The sequence below is a fragment of the Caretta caretta genome, chromosome 7 (genome assembly GCF_965140235.1).
Source record: "Caretta caretta isolate rCarCar2 chromosome 7, rCarCar1.hap1, whole genome shotgun sequence".
In the NCBI taxonomy this organism is placed as follows: domain Eukaryota; kingdom Metazoa; phylum Chordata; order Testudines; family Cheloniidae; genus Caretta; species Caretta caretta.
In genome coordinates, this window is record NC_134212.1 from 48,554,256 (window position 1) to 48,571,221 (window position 16,966).

The 16,966-nt window shown below is 54.7% G+C and overlaps 1 protein-coding gene and 1 long non-coding RNA gene across 2 annotated transcripts in view; one reads left to right on the forward strand and one right to left on the reverse strand.

The window, feature by feature from the left end:
- Window positions 1-2,004: 2,004 nt before the first annotated feature.
- Window positions 2,005-4,674, reverse strand: LOC142072752 (uncharacterized). Its single transcript, XR_012669308.1, has 3 exons — window positions 4,094-4,674; window positions 3,258-3,377; window positions 2,005-2,383 (listed from the first exon to the last, which is right to left on the reverse strand). It is a non-coding gene; the product is annotated as an uncharacterized LOC142072752 (long non-coding RNA).
- Window positions 4,675-14,766: 10,092 nt separating this feature from the next.
- RASSF1 (Ras association domain family member 1) overlaps window positions 14,767-16,966 on the forward strand; it is a 28,907-nt gene continuing 26,707 nt past the window's right edge. Inside the window, exon 1 of the mRNA XM_048859336.2 lies at window positions 14,767-15,202. Within this exon, the coding sequence (XP_048715293.1) occupies window positions 14,881-15,202 (322 nt within the window). The 5' untranslated portion in view covers window positions 14,767-14,880. The remainder of the gene's footprint in view (window positions 15,203-16,966) is intronic.

Consider the following 16,966-nt stretch of genomic DNA (forward strand, 5'->3'; position numbering starts at 1 on the left):
TCCCTCTAATTTTTGACAGGCATTTTATTCTGTGCAAATTATTGTGCTTCTGTGCACATTTTTGTGCACACAGTGTTTTGCCGTGTGCATGGGGTTTCGGATCTGTGTGTGCGCGCCCACAGCTTAGAGGGAACAGTGGTCAGAAGAACTACACTGAAAATTGTGAGGTGCTCAGAGACCACACTAACGAGGGCTACAGACAGACATTTCCCTCCCCCCCCGGCCGCTTTCTGTGTGGAGGGCAGTGACTGGGAATTAGAAAGTACCAGTTGAGATTGATCTGGTTTTGAAATTCCTGCTTTTAGCCATACATGTGATAGAGGCTGAACTGGAAGAGCACAGAAATATGGCGACGTTCGGGCACCAAACAAAGAGGGCACTGGCTGCCACCAAACTTCCTCTGTCAGAAGTTGTTGACTCATCATCCATGATGTGATTTTACAATCTGGGTGCTTAATGTTAGTGGAGCAGGAAATAATCAAGTAACAGGCTGCTTTGAAATGCTTCTAACTTTTCAAAAGTGCACACAAGGGAACCTTTTCCATGCTGAGATACAGCCACCTCTGGGGTGGATTTCTGCACTGTAAGGGAAACCTTTAGGCAAACCACAGCTGTAACATTACCTGTTTCACTCAGATCTTTTTGCCCTGTGTGATCTTTGAGGCCCTCTAAGAGCTTGAGTTTTGAAAGGTTTGGCCAGAAGATCACATGGTGAACGAACAAAACATGAAATTCAGTGTATGAGGCTCTGGAAGATGAAGGGTTGAGCTGATCAAGCTGGGCTTTGAACGTGTGGGTCTATTTTCAGTCAGGATGCTTAAGTCCCCTCCCTGCCTTTGTAGAGCAGGTCCTTAAAAGGGGAAGGGGTCATGTGGTCAGGAGTGCACTCACAAGCTTGTACCTTTTGTGAAGGCCCTTCACCCGGACCGCCTGGCCAGTGGTCCGCTGCGTTGCATTCCATCGTGCCTTGGGAAGACTTACCTTTCCATTGCTGCGCTGTGGGACACTTACCTTGAAGGATCCTGACATCTCCCGTGCTGTGCCTGTCCTGGGAGCGTGAGTATGCAAATGTGAGTGTTACTCCCCCGCTCCCCACTTTTGAGCTTAGCTATCAGAATAATAAACGTGCTGCTTTCTGCCAAACTCTGGTGGGTCATTAGTCCTCCCTAAGCTTACTAGCTGGCCCAGTTTCAGGTAACACCCCGATTTCTTCAGAGAGAGGTTCAAGTGATAAGGCATTAGACTAGAAGTTGAGAGCTCTGGGTTCTAATCCCAGCTCTGCCACTGATTTAATGGGTGGCCTTGGGCAAGTCACTTTTCCTTTTTTGAGTGATTGCTCATGTACATTCCACAATAGGTGTGTGTGCCCACCACGTGCACCAGTGCTAGAAGTGCTGCCTCTCCCTGTGGTTGACCAACTTGACCACTAAGGAGTTGGGAGCAGGGTGGGTGTACAGGTATTCATGCCCCTTAGCGGGCATGAAGTAATTCCATTCCGCCCTCTTAGAGATGGGTGGCAAGGAAGCCGGAGTTTGCCACAAGGCATTTGAAATCTTCGGCATCCCTTTATGGAGCGGGAGAGGCACCCTGCCCAGTGCCGAAGCAGAGAGGACATTGAAAAGGGAGTCCAAGGGTTCCTCCACCTCCTCGGCTTGAAGGTTGTGGCTTGATGCCACCCTTTTCAACAGTTCCTGTGGGACAGGTGGAGGAGGAGCCTTGATTGGCTCATCCGGGGAGGATGGGGGCGCAGTACTCTGCATACCCACCGGTGCCGCAGGTCCCACCACTTGGTCCCCCTCTGGGTGCGGAACCGGGGATGAACGCTCCACCGACTCCTTCCTGGGAGGTTGAGAAAGGGAGGCCAATGGTCTCTCTGAGACACCGGCCACCAAGCAGGCCACCGAGCAAGCCACCACCAGCGGCTGCGTCGTGGGCCACATCGGGGCCCATTGGTACCATGGTGCCGGCCAAGGAGCCCAGTACCACTGAACCTATTGTGGAAAAACCAGCCCCATCTCCTAAGAATAAAGACTCGAGGAGACTGGATCTACTTGGGCGGAAGGTTTATTTGTCCTTGAGTTTCCAACTGAGGGTGGTGAACCACTAAGCCCTACTGGGGAGATAGGAGTTCAATTTGTGGGGCTCTCTGCCCAAATTTGAGGATTCCCTCTAAGAGTGTAACAAAAAAGGGGTTCAAGGCTCTGCTGGAGGACGGTATGGCTGCTGCTAGCGTGGCCCTTCAGGCAGCTTCAGATGCCACAGATACGGCTGCAAGGTCTATGCCTCCGCGGTGTCCATGAGGAGGTCGTGGTGGCTTCTGCTGTCTGGGCTGTCCAGCGAGGCACAGAACTCCTTACAGGACCTTCCTTTTGATGGCAAGGCCCTATTTGTGGAATAGATGGATGTGAAATTGCACGGCCTGAAAGATTCACGCACAACCCTTAAGACCCTTGGCCTCTATGTCCCGGGCCCGGCCAGGACCAAGTTTAAGCCAGAGCAGGCTCCCACCCCAGGCCACCCACTCTAAATATGAGCCCCCTTATAAAAAGTCAAGGGACTATAAGAAACGCCCGCGGAGGCAATCCCAGTCTGCGCCCCAACCTGGGCCCTTCAAGGGTAAACAGGTGGGAAAGTGGGATGCCTGGGGCTACTTACCAGTTCATACCAGGGATCCACCCGCAATAAAGCTTCCCTTCTCCAACCGGTTGTGTGCTTTTCTCCCAGAGTGGTCGCGGCTTACCTCAGACCGATGGCTACTCAACACCATCTCCCGGTGCTACCCCCTCCAGTTTACCTCTACCCCACCCACCCACCCTCCATCCCTGTCCCTTCTTAGGGACCCCTCTCATGAGGCCCTGCTCAAGCAGGAAGTGGGGTGGCTTCTTGGCCTAGGAGCAGTGGAGGTGGTACTGGAGGAGTTCAGATGCAAGGGCTTCTACTCCCACTACTTCCTTATCCTGAAGGCCAGAGGGGGGCTCAGGCCCATCCTGGACCTGCGAGGCCTGAATTAGTACATTGTAAAACTCAAGTTTCACATAGTCTCTCTGGCCTTCATCATCCCTTCCCTGGATCCTGGGGACTGGTACGCCACCCTTGATCTGCAGGACGTGTACTTCCACATTCATATATTTGAGGGACACAGACGTTTCCTCCATTTCACAGTTGGGCAGGAACACTACCAATTTACGGTCCTCCCATTGGGCCTGTCCACTGCTCCCAGGGTATTCACAAAGTGCATGTCTGTGGTTGCGGCCTACCTCAGACGCCGCAGGGTCCAGATCTTCCCCTATCTCGACAAATGGCTGGTCAAGGGCAGCTCCAGGTTGCAGGTGCAGGGTCCTGTGGTACTTCTTCTGTCCATGTGCAACGCTCTGGGCCTGTTGGCAAACGACACCAAGTCCATGTTAAACTCTGTGTGCTGCACCGGGTGTATTGGGGCAGTCCTGGACATGACAGCGGCCAGCGGTCGAAACCCTAAGGGAACTCATCAGCACAGTCACAAGGTTCCCCGTGACCACAGCCAAAGCGTGCCTCCAGCTTCTGGGTCACATGTGGGCGTGTACATATGTGATTCACCAGACCAGACTCAGGATGAGGCCACTCCAGCTCTGGTTGGCCTCGATGTTCTCCCAGTCTAGAGACAGGATGGACAAAGTCCTCACTGTGCCCAAACCGATGATCACCTCTCTTCGATGGTGGTCCTCCCTGGGGAACATGCTCCGCGGGGTCCCGTTCATGCTCCATGGATGGCTCCACAGATGGCCAGCCCCCATCTGTGGATCTGGTGTCCGATGCGTCGGACATAGGGTGGGGAGCCCATGTGGGGAACATTCAGACCCAAGGTCTGTGGTCCGCACGGGACCTTGCCCTATATATAAATGTCAAGGAGCTCCGGGCAGTCCATCTGGCATGCGTGGCCTTCCGCGTGCACCTGGAGGGTGGAGTGATCAAGGTTCTCACAGACAACACTGCCTCAATGTTTTCCATCAACAGGCAAGGCGAGAGGCCTGCTCCTCTGCCCTCTGTCAAGAAGCCCTCAGGCTGTGGGACCTCTGTATAGCCCACGATATTTGCCTGGAAGCCCACCACTTACCAGCCGCCCAGAACTCTCGAGCGGATCGCCTGAGCCAAGACGTCTCCTCTCAGCACGAGTGGTCGCTACACCCAGAGGTGGTGCACAGCATTTTCCAAACGTGGGGCACTCCCCAGGTGGACCTGTTTGTGACACGGCAGAACCACCGGTGTCCCCGCTTCTGCTCTTGGGGGGGTTGGGCAAGGGCACCATCTCCGATGCCTTCCTCCTATCCTGGTTGGGTCAGCTTCTCTATGCCTTCCCCCCGATCACGCTGATCGGCAATGTCTTGGAGAAGATAAAAACAGACAGGGCCTGGGTCCTTCTGATTGCCCCGGTGTGGCCCAGGCAGCATTGGTATGGGACTCTTACGAGCCTAGCAGTTGCCCCACCATGGCTGTTGCCATCCCTCCCGGACCTGCTATCCCAGGACCAAGGCCACTGCCTCCACCCCAACCTATCAGCACTCCACCTCACGGTGTGGCTGCTCAATGGTTAGGCCAGGAGGAGAGGACTTGCTTGGAAGGGGTTCAGCACGTCCTCCCGGAAAGCAGACAGCCTTCCACACGTCGGGCCTACCTGGCAAAGTGGTCTCAGTTTTCCTGGTGAGCAGCTGATCAAGGCGTTTTGCCTGTGGCCACTCCGCTTCAGCTCATTTTAGACTATCTCCTTCACCTTAGAGCCCAAGGTCTAGCGCCCTGGTCTGTCAAGGTGCACTTGGTGGCCATATAGGCCTTCCACCCACCGGTGCAGGGCCACATGGTGTTCTCCCGTGCTTTGATTGGCCAATTCCTTAGGGGTTTGGAGCGTCTCTTCCCGTATGTTAGGCTCCCAGTCCCCTAAGTGGGACCTGAACTTGGTGCTGACCAGGTTGACAGGTCCCCCATTTAAACTGCTAGCTACATGCTCCTGGTCTTACCTTTTGTGGAAGCTACCTTCCTGGTGGTGATCACATCTGCTAGATGGATCTTGGAGCTCTGGGCCCTGACCTCTGAACACCCATCCACTGTGTTCCGTAAGGAAAAGGTCCAGCGCCAACCACATTCCTCATTCCTCCCCAAGGTGGTCTCCACCTACCATATGGGTCAGGACATTTTCCTGCCAGTGCTCTGTCCCAAGCCCCATGTGTCCAGTGGGGAGCACCGCCTCCACATGCTGGATGTGAGGTGGGCTCTAGCCTTTTACCTAGAACATATAAAGCCATTCAGGAAGTCCTTGCAGCTTTTCATTGCCTCAGCCAAATGCGTGAGAGGTCGGCCGATCTCCACTCGGTGGCTCTCCAACCGGATCACCTCTTGTATTCGTACCTGTTACGACCTGGCAGGAGTCCCCCTGCCACCGATTGTGAGGGCGCACTTGACTAGGGCACAATCCTTGTTGACTGCCTTTCTGGCCCATGTCCCCATTCAGGACATTTGTAGGGCTGACCCATGGTCTTCGGTTCATGCTTTCACCTCGCATTTTGCAATCGTCTCCCAAACTAGGGAGGATGCTGGGTTCGGCAGAGCTGTACTCTGTCCCAAGTGTCTGTGAACTCCTACCCACCTCCAACAGATATAGCTTAGAATCACCAATTGTGGAATGCACATGAGCAACCACTCGAAGAAGAAAAGACCGTTCCTGAACTGGTGTTCTTCGAGATGTGTTGCTCACGTCCATTCCACATCCTGCCCTCCTTCCCCTCTATCGGAGTTGTCTGGCAAGAATGAACTGAAGGTGGGGGGAGCACACAGCGCCCCTTATACCACGCCGTGGAGCCGCCACTCCAGGGGTCGCGAGGGACACTCCCCTACGGATACTGCTAGGGGGAAAACTTCTGGCACCGGTGCATGTGCCAAGCACAGACACCTATTGCGGAATGCACTTGAGCGACGCATCTCGAAGAACGCCAGGTACGGAAAAGGTAACTGTCTTCTCTCTGTGCTTCGGTTGCCCCATCGGTAAAAATGAGCATAGTGATAGCCTGCTGCGTTTTGTCATCCACCAAAGCGCTGAGTGTTGTTCTCTGGCAGGAAACTGAGGACCTGGTTTGTACATGCTGCTGTATAATAAATTCCTTCCTCTTATCAGCCTCTTCTTTGCATTCACACCCCCTTTCCCTGCTAAGGAAGCCCTATATCAGCAAACCAGAGTTTATCATCTTGTAAACAAGCCACCAAAGAAGGAAAGAAGGGGAAGCTGAGCTACAGGCCACAGAAGAAGGATGTTCGTGCAGTATCATCTAGATCCTTTTGGCCAGCACTGGAATGGAGAGCTGTGCGCTGCCATGTGCCAGTCCAGTGCTTTGGATCAATGCACACAACTGGTTCTGCTGGACATTGCATTTTAGCTTCTGTCAGGCCTCTGCTCAAAAGCTGCCTCTTCACTGATGACTCAGCAATCCACAGGTGGGACCTATCCCTGCCTCTTTGACAGTAGCTGGATGCTACTGAGGCCCACTTCTCCCCTAAGCCCAGCTGTGGAAGAACAGGACCCACTGTGCCCAATTAGAGCACTGGCCTTTTCTGCCATAGGTCTGGTGTTTTGAAGTCAGCTTGGCTGGAAATGGTGGATGTTCAGCAACTCTCAGGATTAGGCCCCAGCTGCCATTCATGCTTTGCATCACCCTCCTAGCTGTAAGCAGAACTCAGTGGGGCTGGTTTGTCCCATAGAAAACAGATAGGGCCTTGGCTGGGATGTAGGAGGATGAGAAAGCAGCTAGTGAATTGTACTCTCAGGTGCGGGAGCTGGTTTCGTGTGATGTATTTAAATGGCTGGCTTGGGCTAGAAGGATAAATGATTGGGGCTATCAGTCCTCATGCTTCAGGACATAAGCTGATCTCAGCAGAGAGGAAAGGCAGGAACTGCTTCCCCCTTTTCCAGTGCTATGGAATTACAGGATTAGGCCCTATTTACACAGAGCACAAAACTCTATTGAGAGAACCAGGGATCAACATGGCTAAAACACGGGCTTTGCTGGTGTGATTTGCCTGTGGGATGCGAGCTGCCCAGAACAGCCTGAAACCCACATTATAGGTAGGGAGCAAGTCTAGAGGACACTCAAGCCAATTCTGATCCCATTTACAAAATATAAATCTAGAGTCATAGAATCATAGAATATAAGGGTTGGAAGGGACCCCAGAAGGTCATCTAGTCCAACCCCCTGCTCGAAGCAGTACCAATTCCCAGTTAAATCATCCCAGCCAGGGCTTTGTCAAGCCTGACCTTAAAAACCTCTAAGGAAGGAGATTCTACCACCTCCCTAGGTAACGCATTCCAGTGTTTCACCACCCTCTTAGTGAAAAAGTTTTTCCTAATATCCAATCTAAACCTCCCCCACTGCAGCTTGAGACCATTACTCCTCGTTCTGTCATCTGCTACCATTGAGAACAGTCTAGAGCCATCCTCTTTGGAACCCCCTTTCAGGTAGTTGAAAGCAGCTATCAAATCCCCCCTCATTCTTCTCTTCTGCAGGCTAAACAATCCCAGCCCCCTCAGCCTCTCCTCATAACTCATGTGTTCCAGTCCCCTAATCATTTTTGTTGCCCTTCGCTGGACTCTCTCCAATTTATCCACATCCTTCTTGAAGTGTGGGGCCCAAAACTGGACACAGTACTCCAGATGAGGCCTCACCAATGTCGAATAGAGGGGAACGATCACGTCCCTCGATCTGCTCGCTATGCCCCTACTTATACATCCCAAAATGCCATTGGCCTTCTTGGCAACAAGGGCACACTGCTGACTCATATCCAGCTTCTCGTCCACTGTCACCCCTAGGTCCTTTTCCGCAGAACTGCTGCCTAGCCATTCGGTCCCTAGTCTGTAGCTGTGCATTGGGTTCTTCCGTCCTAAGTGCAGGACCCTGCACTTATCCTTATTGAACCTCATCAGATTTCTTTTGGCCCAATCCTCCAGTCAGGCCACAGTAATCAGCAGAGTGACTCCAGATTTACACTGGAAAAAGATCACCACTGATTCCCAGGCACTGACTGTATTTACACTAGTGCTAGAATCAGGAGTAATGTGTTTAAATGTTTAGTGTTGCAGCTAACACTCTTTTATCCCCTGCATGTACTTGGACTGTGTCAGCCCAGCATGGGAGTTTTTAATACCTCAGGTTAGTACTGTAGAGCTTGAAGTCTGGTCATAGGGAAATAATCTTTCCAAGGCCTGGATGGATCAGGCCAAGAACACATGGAGGGAGAGGGAAATTGCCTTTTATTCTTGTTCTCCCTGAACTGGTGCTGACTTTTAAACTCCTCCTAAACATTAACCATTCCCTGGTACTCTCGCCCCAGAAATGGTTCTTCCTGGGAGCGATTTTAGACTCTTGCTGGGATATTTTTGGGTCTCTTCATTTCTATTTTAGTGCCAGCAAGAACCCACAACCAAAGCCCCTGGGACACTCTCCTCTGGTTTGCCTGGGTCCACCCATCTCTCTGGCTTGATTTTTTTTCCATTGAAACCAGACAGTCTTTACAGCTGACTGGTGTTTTTGTACTGCGGTGCCATGGTGACCACTGGCAACAAGCAGTTCTGGACTTGAGATGCAGCTACCCTGACCTCTCAGCAGCTGGAGCAGCACCAGGGTTTGTGCAGCTGGCAAGAGGATGGGGATAAGATTCCAGCACCCAGATCAGCTGGAGCTACTTACATTCAGTGAGCGACTTTATGGGCCAAGTTCTCCCTCCTCCACTTCTCTCTGTCCTCTTCTTCCCCCTTTCATCAGCCACAGTGAGAAAGGTGGGGAAGCATTGTCCTAGTGAATCAGTGTCCTTGTCCCCAGAAACTGCTCTACAGCAGGGCCCTGGACTGAATGAATCACACACATACACCCTTAATCAGTTCCGGGAGCGCCTGCAGGGCAAGGAGATGTGGCTGCCCAGGTTGGACTCCAGGATTAGATTCAGCGATGCCAAGGCCAGCTGGCACTACTGTGATTGTCTAGTCTGACCTCCCACATACCACAGGCCATGCAACTTCCCCTAAGGCTCCAAATCACCAGCACAAGGATTCAAGCAAAAGTTTTCCAAAGGGGCCACAAAAAGAAGACACTAAAGTTGGCGTGCCAATGGGCTTCATGGAGAAGTGACCTAAAGCCTGAACTAGATGACCCATGTCCAGCTGGGGGTGACCACACTTCACTGTGGACTGGGCCCAACCTCTGTCTTAGGTTGGGGGGCAGATTAGGGAGGGCAAGACAGGCAGGGGATGTTGGGGGGCACTGGAGGAGCTAATCAACAGAGCTCACTGACACTGGAAGATGTTTGTCTTAACTGGGCCGGTGGCAAGAGGAAGGGGCAGCTGGAAACATCCTCCACATCCCACCCATCATGCCAGGGGCTCTGTGTAAGCCGATGGGCTCTCGCACCGGCCCGTGCACCAAAGAATGCACCAGCCACAGAACCCAGTCCTGTCTTATTTCCTCAAAAGGACCCAAGTCCAGTACATCAAACACTCTCCTTCCCCCCTGATCCGGGGTCTTCTGCAAGGGCCAGTCTACTCCCTGCACGACTCACTCCAGAGGCTGTCTACCTGGGAGTCGAGGTGGGCATCTCTGTTCCCCTCTCCTGTGGGATGACCTGCCACAGGCTGCCTGCGTGGGGTCACACAGGGACTGGGACCTCCTGCAGCTCTAACTTGCAGCTGAGCTACTTGCTGGCTCTCAGGAGACTGCTGATCCTAATGCTAAAAGTGGGGCTAAGCAGGGTGGGCCCCCTCCCAAGGCAGCTCCCTCTATCACCATGCAGCTTAGCTGTTTCCTCTCTTTGCTGGGCCTCAGTGATGATAGGTCACCTCTCTGGTCCTATCCCTCTTTATGACCTGCTTCATTCCAGCTTTTCTTAGGCATGAAGCACCCTGTCCAAACTGGGACGTCACCCACCCCTTGAGGCATGCTCCCTGCTTGGGCTGGGGCCAGCTCTCTTCCTCAGGTGGCCTGGGAGGGACGGCACAGAGAGCCCAGCTACTGAATTCCCAAGGAGCATCTTGACTTGGTACAGAGGGTTCAAACTTCCAGCATGAGTGTACGGAGGAGGCAGGCTGCAGCCGTGCATCCTATTGGGGAGGGCAGGGGATGGTAGCTAGTGAAGGGCCAGGGCCACTCCCTTGCTCTGCAGTACAGGTGAGGAGAAGGTGGGTCCTGATGCTGCAAACTGGGATTGAATTTGGTAAAGCTGAGGGCTCCCCAGCTCAGGCGAGGGGCCTCCTGTGCCAGCCAGGGGCATTTCCCTCTGGAAGATGGCAGTGGGTCAGAGCAGGGTGGGGGCATCCTGCTCTCTCCCCTCACCCTGCCCTCTTTCCCCAAGCCAGGAGGGATACTGCCCTCTGCCCTGCTTGTGAATGTTACTGGGAATAGGATAAATCATCTGTACAGAACTTTTGTCTGGCTCTAACTACGCTCCCTGCCCAGGGGCCTGCTCTGCCCCTCAGCACCATGCCAGGGCACTGCAGGATCCTCACTGGCCTGGGAGGTGCTGGCACCATTAGCCAGGGCTGCCTCTCCTCTGCCTTCACCCTGAAGTGCTGGAAACTGGAAGCAGCAGTGCCTTCATCTACCAGGGGAAGTCTCCATTGACAAGCATCTCTGTCCCTCTCTGGGCACAAGCACGGGGGTGGGGGGGAGGAATCTGTACTGACTGGCATCTCTGTCCCTCTCTGGGCACAGAGACCAGGTGAATCTCCAGTGAGATGCCCTGCTTTCACTGCCTGCTCTCTCGGGATTTCTGCACCACCCCTCGCCCTAAGAAGAGGGCACTGGGGTAGATTTCTTTTTTTGTGGTCCTCCTTCCTTACCGCCTGCCAAAGCCTCGCCCAGCTCTTGGAACAAAGAGACTCCTTCTCAAATAAAGCTGATCTTTATTGGAGAGGTTGTGTAACGCGTCAAAGCGAGAAGATGTACCAACTGCCCAGCAGCTAAGACCAAGCAGCAGCAGGGATAGAAAAGAGCCACTAGAGGAAGGGAAGAACAATACACAGAACTTGTCAGCAGTTGCTCTCCCCACCCTGTCTGAGGGAGGGCAATATTGTTATCCCCATTTTACAAATGGGAAACTGAGGCACAGAGTGGCAGAGTTGGACTAATTTGAACTTCAGTCCCCGTGTGTCTTCTATATTTTCCAAGATATTCAGTCTTTTTGGACTCTTGCTGAAAAAAGAACATAATGAAGACATTAAATCTGTAGCTTTTTAAAATGTCTTTTGAAGAGTCTGCAGCTCGTCCTAGCGCTAGCTGGAGTAGATGGCCTCTGCAGTGTATATTGGAGAGATTAGGGTTACACTTTTCTCTGAGCAAAGCTTGTGCTCCACCATGTCTTCCTGAGAAGTTTGCAGCTTCATCAAATGCACAAGCAGCCATCTGTTTGGGGTCCAATTGACAAGCATTTAACTCTTCTAAGATGTGGGTTGTCACAGATGTAGCCGATTTGTCTTCCACAACTTGAACATCTAGAAATTTTAAGGTCAGGCTTGACAAAGCCCTGGCTGGGATGATTTAACTGGGAATTGGTCCTGCTTCGAGCAGGGGGTTGGACTAGATGACCTTCTGGGGTCCCTTCCAACCCTTATATTCTATGATTCTATGAAATGCATCTACTGGCCTACCCCGGACATCAGTGACTTAATACTTGATGCCCATATGCATCGGTGCATTCATCAGCCATGTATGCAATTTTTTCAAATGTGGGGAGAGAGTTCTTCACTTTTTCAACTGTTGAGTCTTTCACTGTTGCACCACATGTTTCTAGCCCAGAGATGGGCAAACTACAGCCCGTGGGACCTTCCTGCCTGGCCCCTGAGCTCCTGGCCTGGGGGGCTCACCCTTGGCCCCTCCCCTGCTGTCTCCCTCCCCACAGTCATGCTGCTGCATGGGGCATGCATGCAGGGCAGCGCGGCCGTGTGTCTGGTTCCGGCATGGCTCCCAGACATGCTGCTCTGAGTGGCATGGTAAGGGGGCCGGGGGGTTGGATAAGGGACAGGAGGTCCTGGGAGGCAGTCAGGGAGAAGTTGGATAGGAGGTGGGATCCGGGGGGGGGGGAATGGGGGGAGTCCCAGGAGGGGGCGGTCAAGGGACAGGGAACAGGGGGCGGTTGGATAGGGCAGAGGTTTGGGGGGGCAGTCAGGGGATGGAGTGCCAGGGCGCGGTTAGGGGCAGGGGTCCTGGGAGGGGGCGGTCAGGGGACAAGAAGCGGGGGGGGGGTTGGGTTCTGAGGGGGGCGGGAAGCAGGAGAAGGCAGATGGGGGGCAGGGGCCAGACTGTTTGGGAAGGCACAGCCTTCCCTATCCAGCCCTCCATACAGTTTTGCACCCCGCTGTGGCCCTTGAGCCAAAAAGTTTGCCCTCCCCTGTTCTAGCCAGTCAGTTGAGTTCCTTGCAGAAAGACAGTGAGCATTTGCTGGTCTTGTTCAGAACCAGTGTTTAGGATGAACAAGCGACAATGCACTTAACATTGGCCTCCGGTTTGTAGCGTGCGGTGTCTCTTGCTGAAACAGAAAGTAAGATGCCACAGCCGTGTTTGTCCACATGAACTGGCTTGTGTCTCCAGCATTCTTAACAGCCTCATTAACACCCACCGGTGTTGTCCTTGGGCAGTGGAGACCCAGACTTCAGAGGTGTTTTCACACGAGTTCACCTCCCAGGTGGAGGACAAGAAGGCACCTTGCTCGTTCCTCCAGCTGCTCACTGTTCGTTCTGTCCACTGTTGTTCGTTGTGCCACCGTTCACTCCATGGCTCTGTTGCCAGTGGCCCTGCGCCGTCACCTTCTGCTGCCACCTGCCGCTGTGACCTCTGCGAGTTGGTCTCTTGAGGTTCCAGCAGCTCTCAGTGATTTCAGCTGAGCTCTCCGTGGGGGAACCTCGCTGCTAGTGCAGTCTGGGCTGTCTCTTCCGCAGAAACACTGTCCCCCAGCAGGTCTAAGCACTTAGACCTGATTATCAGTGATTTCAGCTGCAGTGGTCACTTAATAAAACAAGAGACCATCTATAAAGCCTAATCAGCTCTGTCTTTAAACAGTGGAGAGGGGCAGGTCAAATCGTCCTTGAGACTCTGGCAGACCATCAAGCAAAACACCTGTCCCCACCCTCTCTCTTGATGGCCTCAATCAGCACAGGCTGTTGCCCTTTACTCCTATAATAAGAACAACAGCATTTCTTTACCCCCCCCCCCCATTCAAGTGATTTGTAACCCAACCCCAGCCAAAATCTATCACTTGGGCAACACAGCTCTGTTTGCTGGATACCTAGGTAGATTAGGTGTGACTGTAAATACAATAAGAAAAGGAGTACTTGTGGCACCTTAGAGACTAACCAATTTATTTGAGCATGAGCTTTCGTGAGCTACAGCTCACTTCATCAGATGTATACCGTGGAAACTTCTTCTAGTGTTACCTAGCAGTTTCCACCGTATACATCTGATGAAGGCAGTTTCCACGGTATACATCTGATGAAGTGAGCTGTAGCTCATGAAAGCTCATGCTCAAATAAATTGGTTAGTCTCTAAGGTGCCACAAGTACTCCTTTTCTTTTTGCGAATACAGACTAACATGGCTGTTCCTCTGAAACCTGTAAATACAATCTGGTTCCGAAGACTTCCCCCACAGCTCATCACTAGCTGTCAGGGAGAGCTCATTTAGACTTTGCTTACAAATCATCATTTGAAATTATTAGGTTGACCAACATCACCGAAATGAATGCACTGACATTGGTATAAAAAACGGAAGCTAGTCTATGTTCATACTTCTCAAATCTATTATACTTTTTCAGATACACGTATTTTATCATACACTGTATATGCTTTTAAAGTGCGTATTAACGTTTCAATTTCAATTCAAGTTTCCAAACAACCACTCAATTGGCAACACTGCATGTAACTAGTTCACAAAACTGGGGGGGGGGGGGAAGAAGGGTGCTGGGTAAATTCAGGGGGTGTAGGGAAATCCCTGCACCAGACCTACCAGTCCTGCTCCCTAACCCTGCTGCTGGACACCAGGGGCTGACCCAGGCCAGCTGCAGGGACCCTGCCCCACAAAGGGTTAAGAGCCAGCGCCCAGCCCACTCCCCTCAGCCAGCTTTCCGAAGGGCCCCAAGCAGCCCCGAGTTTCTCTCTCGGGGGGGGGGCCCCGCCTGCTCGCTCCCCTTCCCCAGTGCAGAGGCCGGGCGCAGGCCTCGCTCTAGGAACAGCAGGAACCGAACCTCCAGCCGGGCTGGGGGCTGATCCTGCCACGGCAGCCTCGGGGGCGCTCTGGGATACCAGGGCAGCCGGGCACCGCTTTTCCTGCCGCCCGCGGGGTTATTTCTGCGCTGTCCGCTCAGTTCGTCCCCCCTTTGCCGGGGGAGGACGGCCCCCGCCACGGTCTCCGTGTGAATCTGCCCCGCGCTCCCGCCCGGTCCTTCCCTCCTCGGGGGCTCCGAGGCGCGGGCAGCAACTCCAGCGGGAGCCCGGGGCGCACAGCCGGGACCGCTGCGCTCGCAGACCCAGCCGCTGCGGGATGTTTCCGCCCGTGTGACCGAGCGAGATGAACCAGGCGAATCCGGGGCACCCCCCAGCACAAAGCGGCCCCGCTGAGCGGTGCTGGGGCGACGCGTCCCGGCCGAGGAGAGCCAGGAGCCGGCGGGAACTTCGCTGCGATCCCCGACAGGGTCTGCGCGGAGTTTGCGCCTCGTTCAAACCCAGGGGGCGGGGAGGAAAGAGCCGGGCGGGCTGAAAAGGGGAGCGAGGCAGACAGAGGAAGGGAGGGCCGGGGGCCGGGCTTCGCGCTGAGGCTTCCCCCACCCCAGTGCCATCGCCGGAGGGGCTCTGCCCTGGGCCCCCCCTCGCTGCGCTCCCCGGGGCCATGGCCGCGGCCCCGGCCCAGGAGATGATCGAGCTGAAGAACCTAGAGCTGGAGAAGCGGATCGACCTGACCCGGGGCACCCCGGAGCGCCCCGTGCGCCTGGAGCGCACCAACGCCCTGCGCATCACGCCCGGCAAGGTGCCCGAGCTCCTGAGCCGCGTGCGGCAGATCCGCCTGCTGGGCGGGCAGAACGACCCCCGGCTGACGGGCCAGCTGGGCGAGGGCCACGCCTTCCGGCCCTGCACCCGCGGCCAGCAGACCTGGTGCGACCTGTGCGGAGATTTCGTCTGGGGGGGCCCCCGGAAGAGCCTGCAGTGCGCCCGTGAGTACCGCAGCGGGCCTCCCCTGCAGGGGGGCGCAGGCAGCGGGACTGGCCGAGGCTGGGTTGTTGGCCCCTTCTTGGTAACCCAGCAGAGGGACCCCCCCCCGTACTGCTCTGAGGCTCATTGATGGGGGGTGGGCTTTCGGCGGGGGCATTTGTCTCAGCCTGGCACCTTTCCCAGCAGTCAGGCCAGAGGCATCCATCTGGGGCTGGGGGCGGAGAGCCCTGTCCCTTCTGGTGGAGAAGGGAGCAGCCATAGTCTGTCAGCTGCTCAGGCTGCCCTCCAGTTCCCCTGCCAAAGCCTGGAGAGCAGGAGCCAGGAGAGGAAGTGAGGGGCAGGAACCAGGGGTCTACATCTTTCTCCTTCCCAGAGTTCAGGCAGTGGCTCAGGGCACAGGCCTCCTGCCCCAACCCACCCAGGGGTCCCCTTGTAGCCTGAGAGAGGGCAGGAGACTTCCTTTCCTCCTCTGTTCTCTCCCTGGCTCTCCTCTCTGGTTGAGGGGATGGCGGGACCCTTCCCCTGCCGTGGTCCAGCCAGGGATATCATAGTGCCTAGCACCTGGCTCCGCTAGACAAAGAATCAGTGCCAGGCCATTCATCATCCCGTATCCACGTCGCTGCCAGGCCACATGTGGCATGGGGTGGGCCATGTGGGGGGCCTGTGAGCTGGTGTGAGCAGCCCAGTTCTGGGACACTCACCTCACTCACTCTGCCTGGGATGAACTCAGGGCTCAGCTCTTCAAACCTATAAGAACGGCCATACTGGGTCAGACCAATGGTTCGCCTAGCCCAGTATCCTGCCTCTGACAGTGGCCAGTGCCAGGTGCTTCAGAGGGAATGAACAGAACAGTCCCCACAGCGGCCAGCACTTTGCTGCCTTCCCCAGTCTAGCTCAGCAGCTCCTGGCCTGCTCTGGGCTAAGCACAATGTGCAGACTCCACAGTGGGACCAGTGCTAGCTCATGCATGGAGCTGGGGCCAGGTCCTGCATGTCCTGGCCCCATAGTAGGGTCAGTTCCAGGCTGATGACGTTTGGGATCATCACGCACAGCAAACTCTCTGTTCCGCCGAGCAGTGTTTACTGCTGTGGGTCATTTTGCAGTGTTATCACACCCAGGCCTAGCGACCTGGCCAAGTCACCCTATCATCCTAACGGGCTCCCCCTGCTGGTGATTACACAATGGTGCACAGAGGAAATTAACTTCAGAGCCCTCAGGACTCAGAGCCAGCCCAGGGCCTGTGAGAATGGCGATCCCATGGGTATGTGGGACACCCCCCCCGCCCCCCCCCATGGCATTGGGGTCTGCCCATATGGTGCGAAAGCTTCCCTGGGACACCATCTCACAATGGTGCTTTACCCAACACCCAGGAGCTCCCAGTCGTCCCCTGGACTCCTAGGGAGCCCTGCGAATGCAGCCCTGGGGGCACTGTGGGGAAGGAGAGATGGTTCCCTATGCTCATCTCCAGTCATCTTCTTCTGACCAGCGCTCAGCACAGCTGGGAGAGAACCACAGCCAGCCGCTGTAGCTAGAGGGCCCCCGGATGCAGCACTGGTGTGAGTGAGGAGAGCATGAAAGCTCCACTCGGAAGTGTTTAAACCTCAGCCCTGGCACTGTGGGGTCTGGAGTTCCCAGCAGATGCACAGCAGGTCGGGAACCCCCGACCAGCCAGGTGCAGCTGTCAGTAAGAATTGAAGGACTTGGTCGCCTGCCAATCACAGGAAGCGTGGGTGTGGGAGGAAGCCCTGGGGTTAATGGGTTCTTTA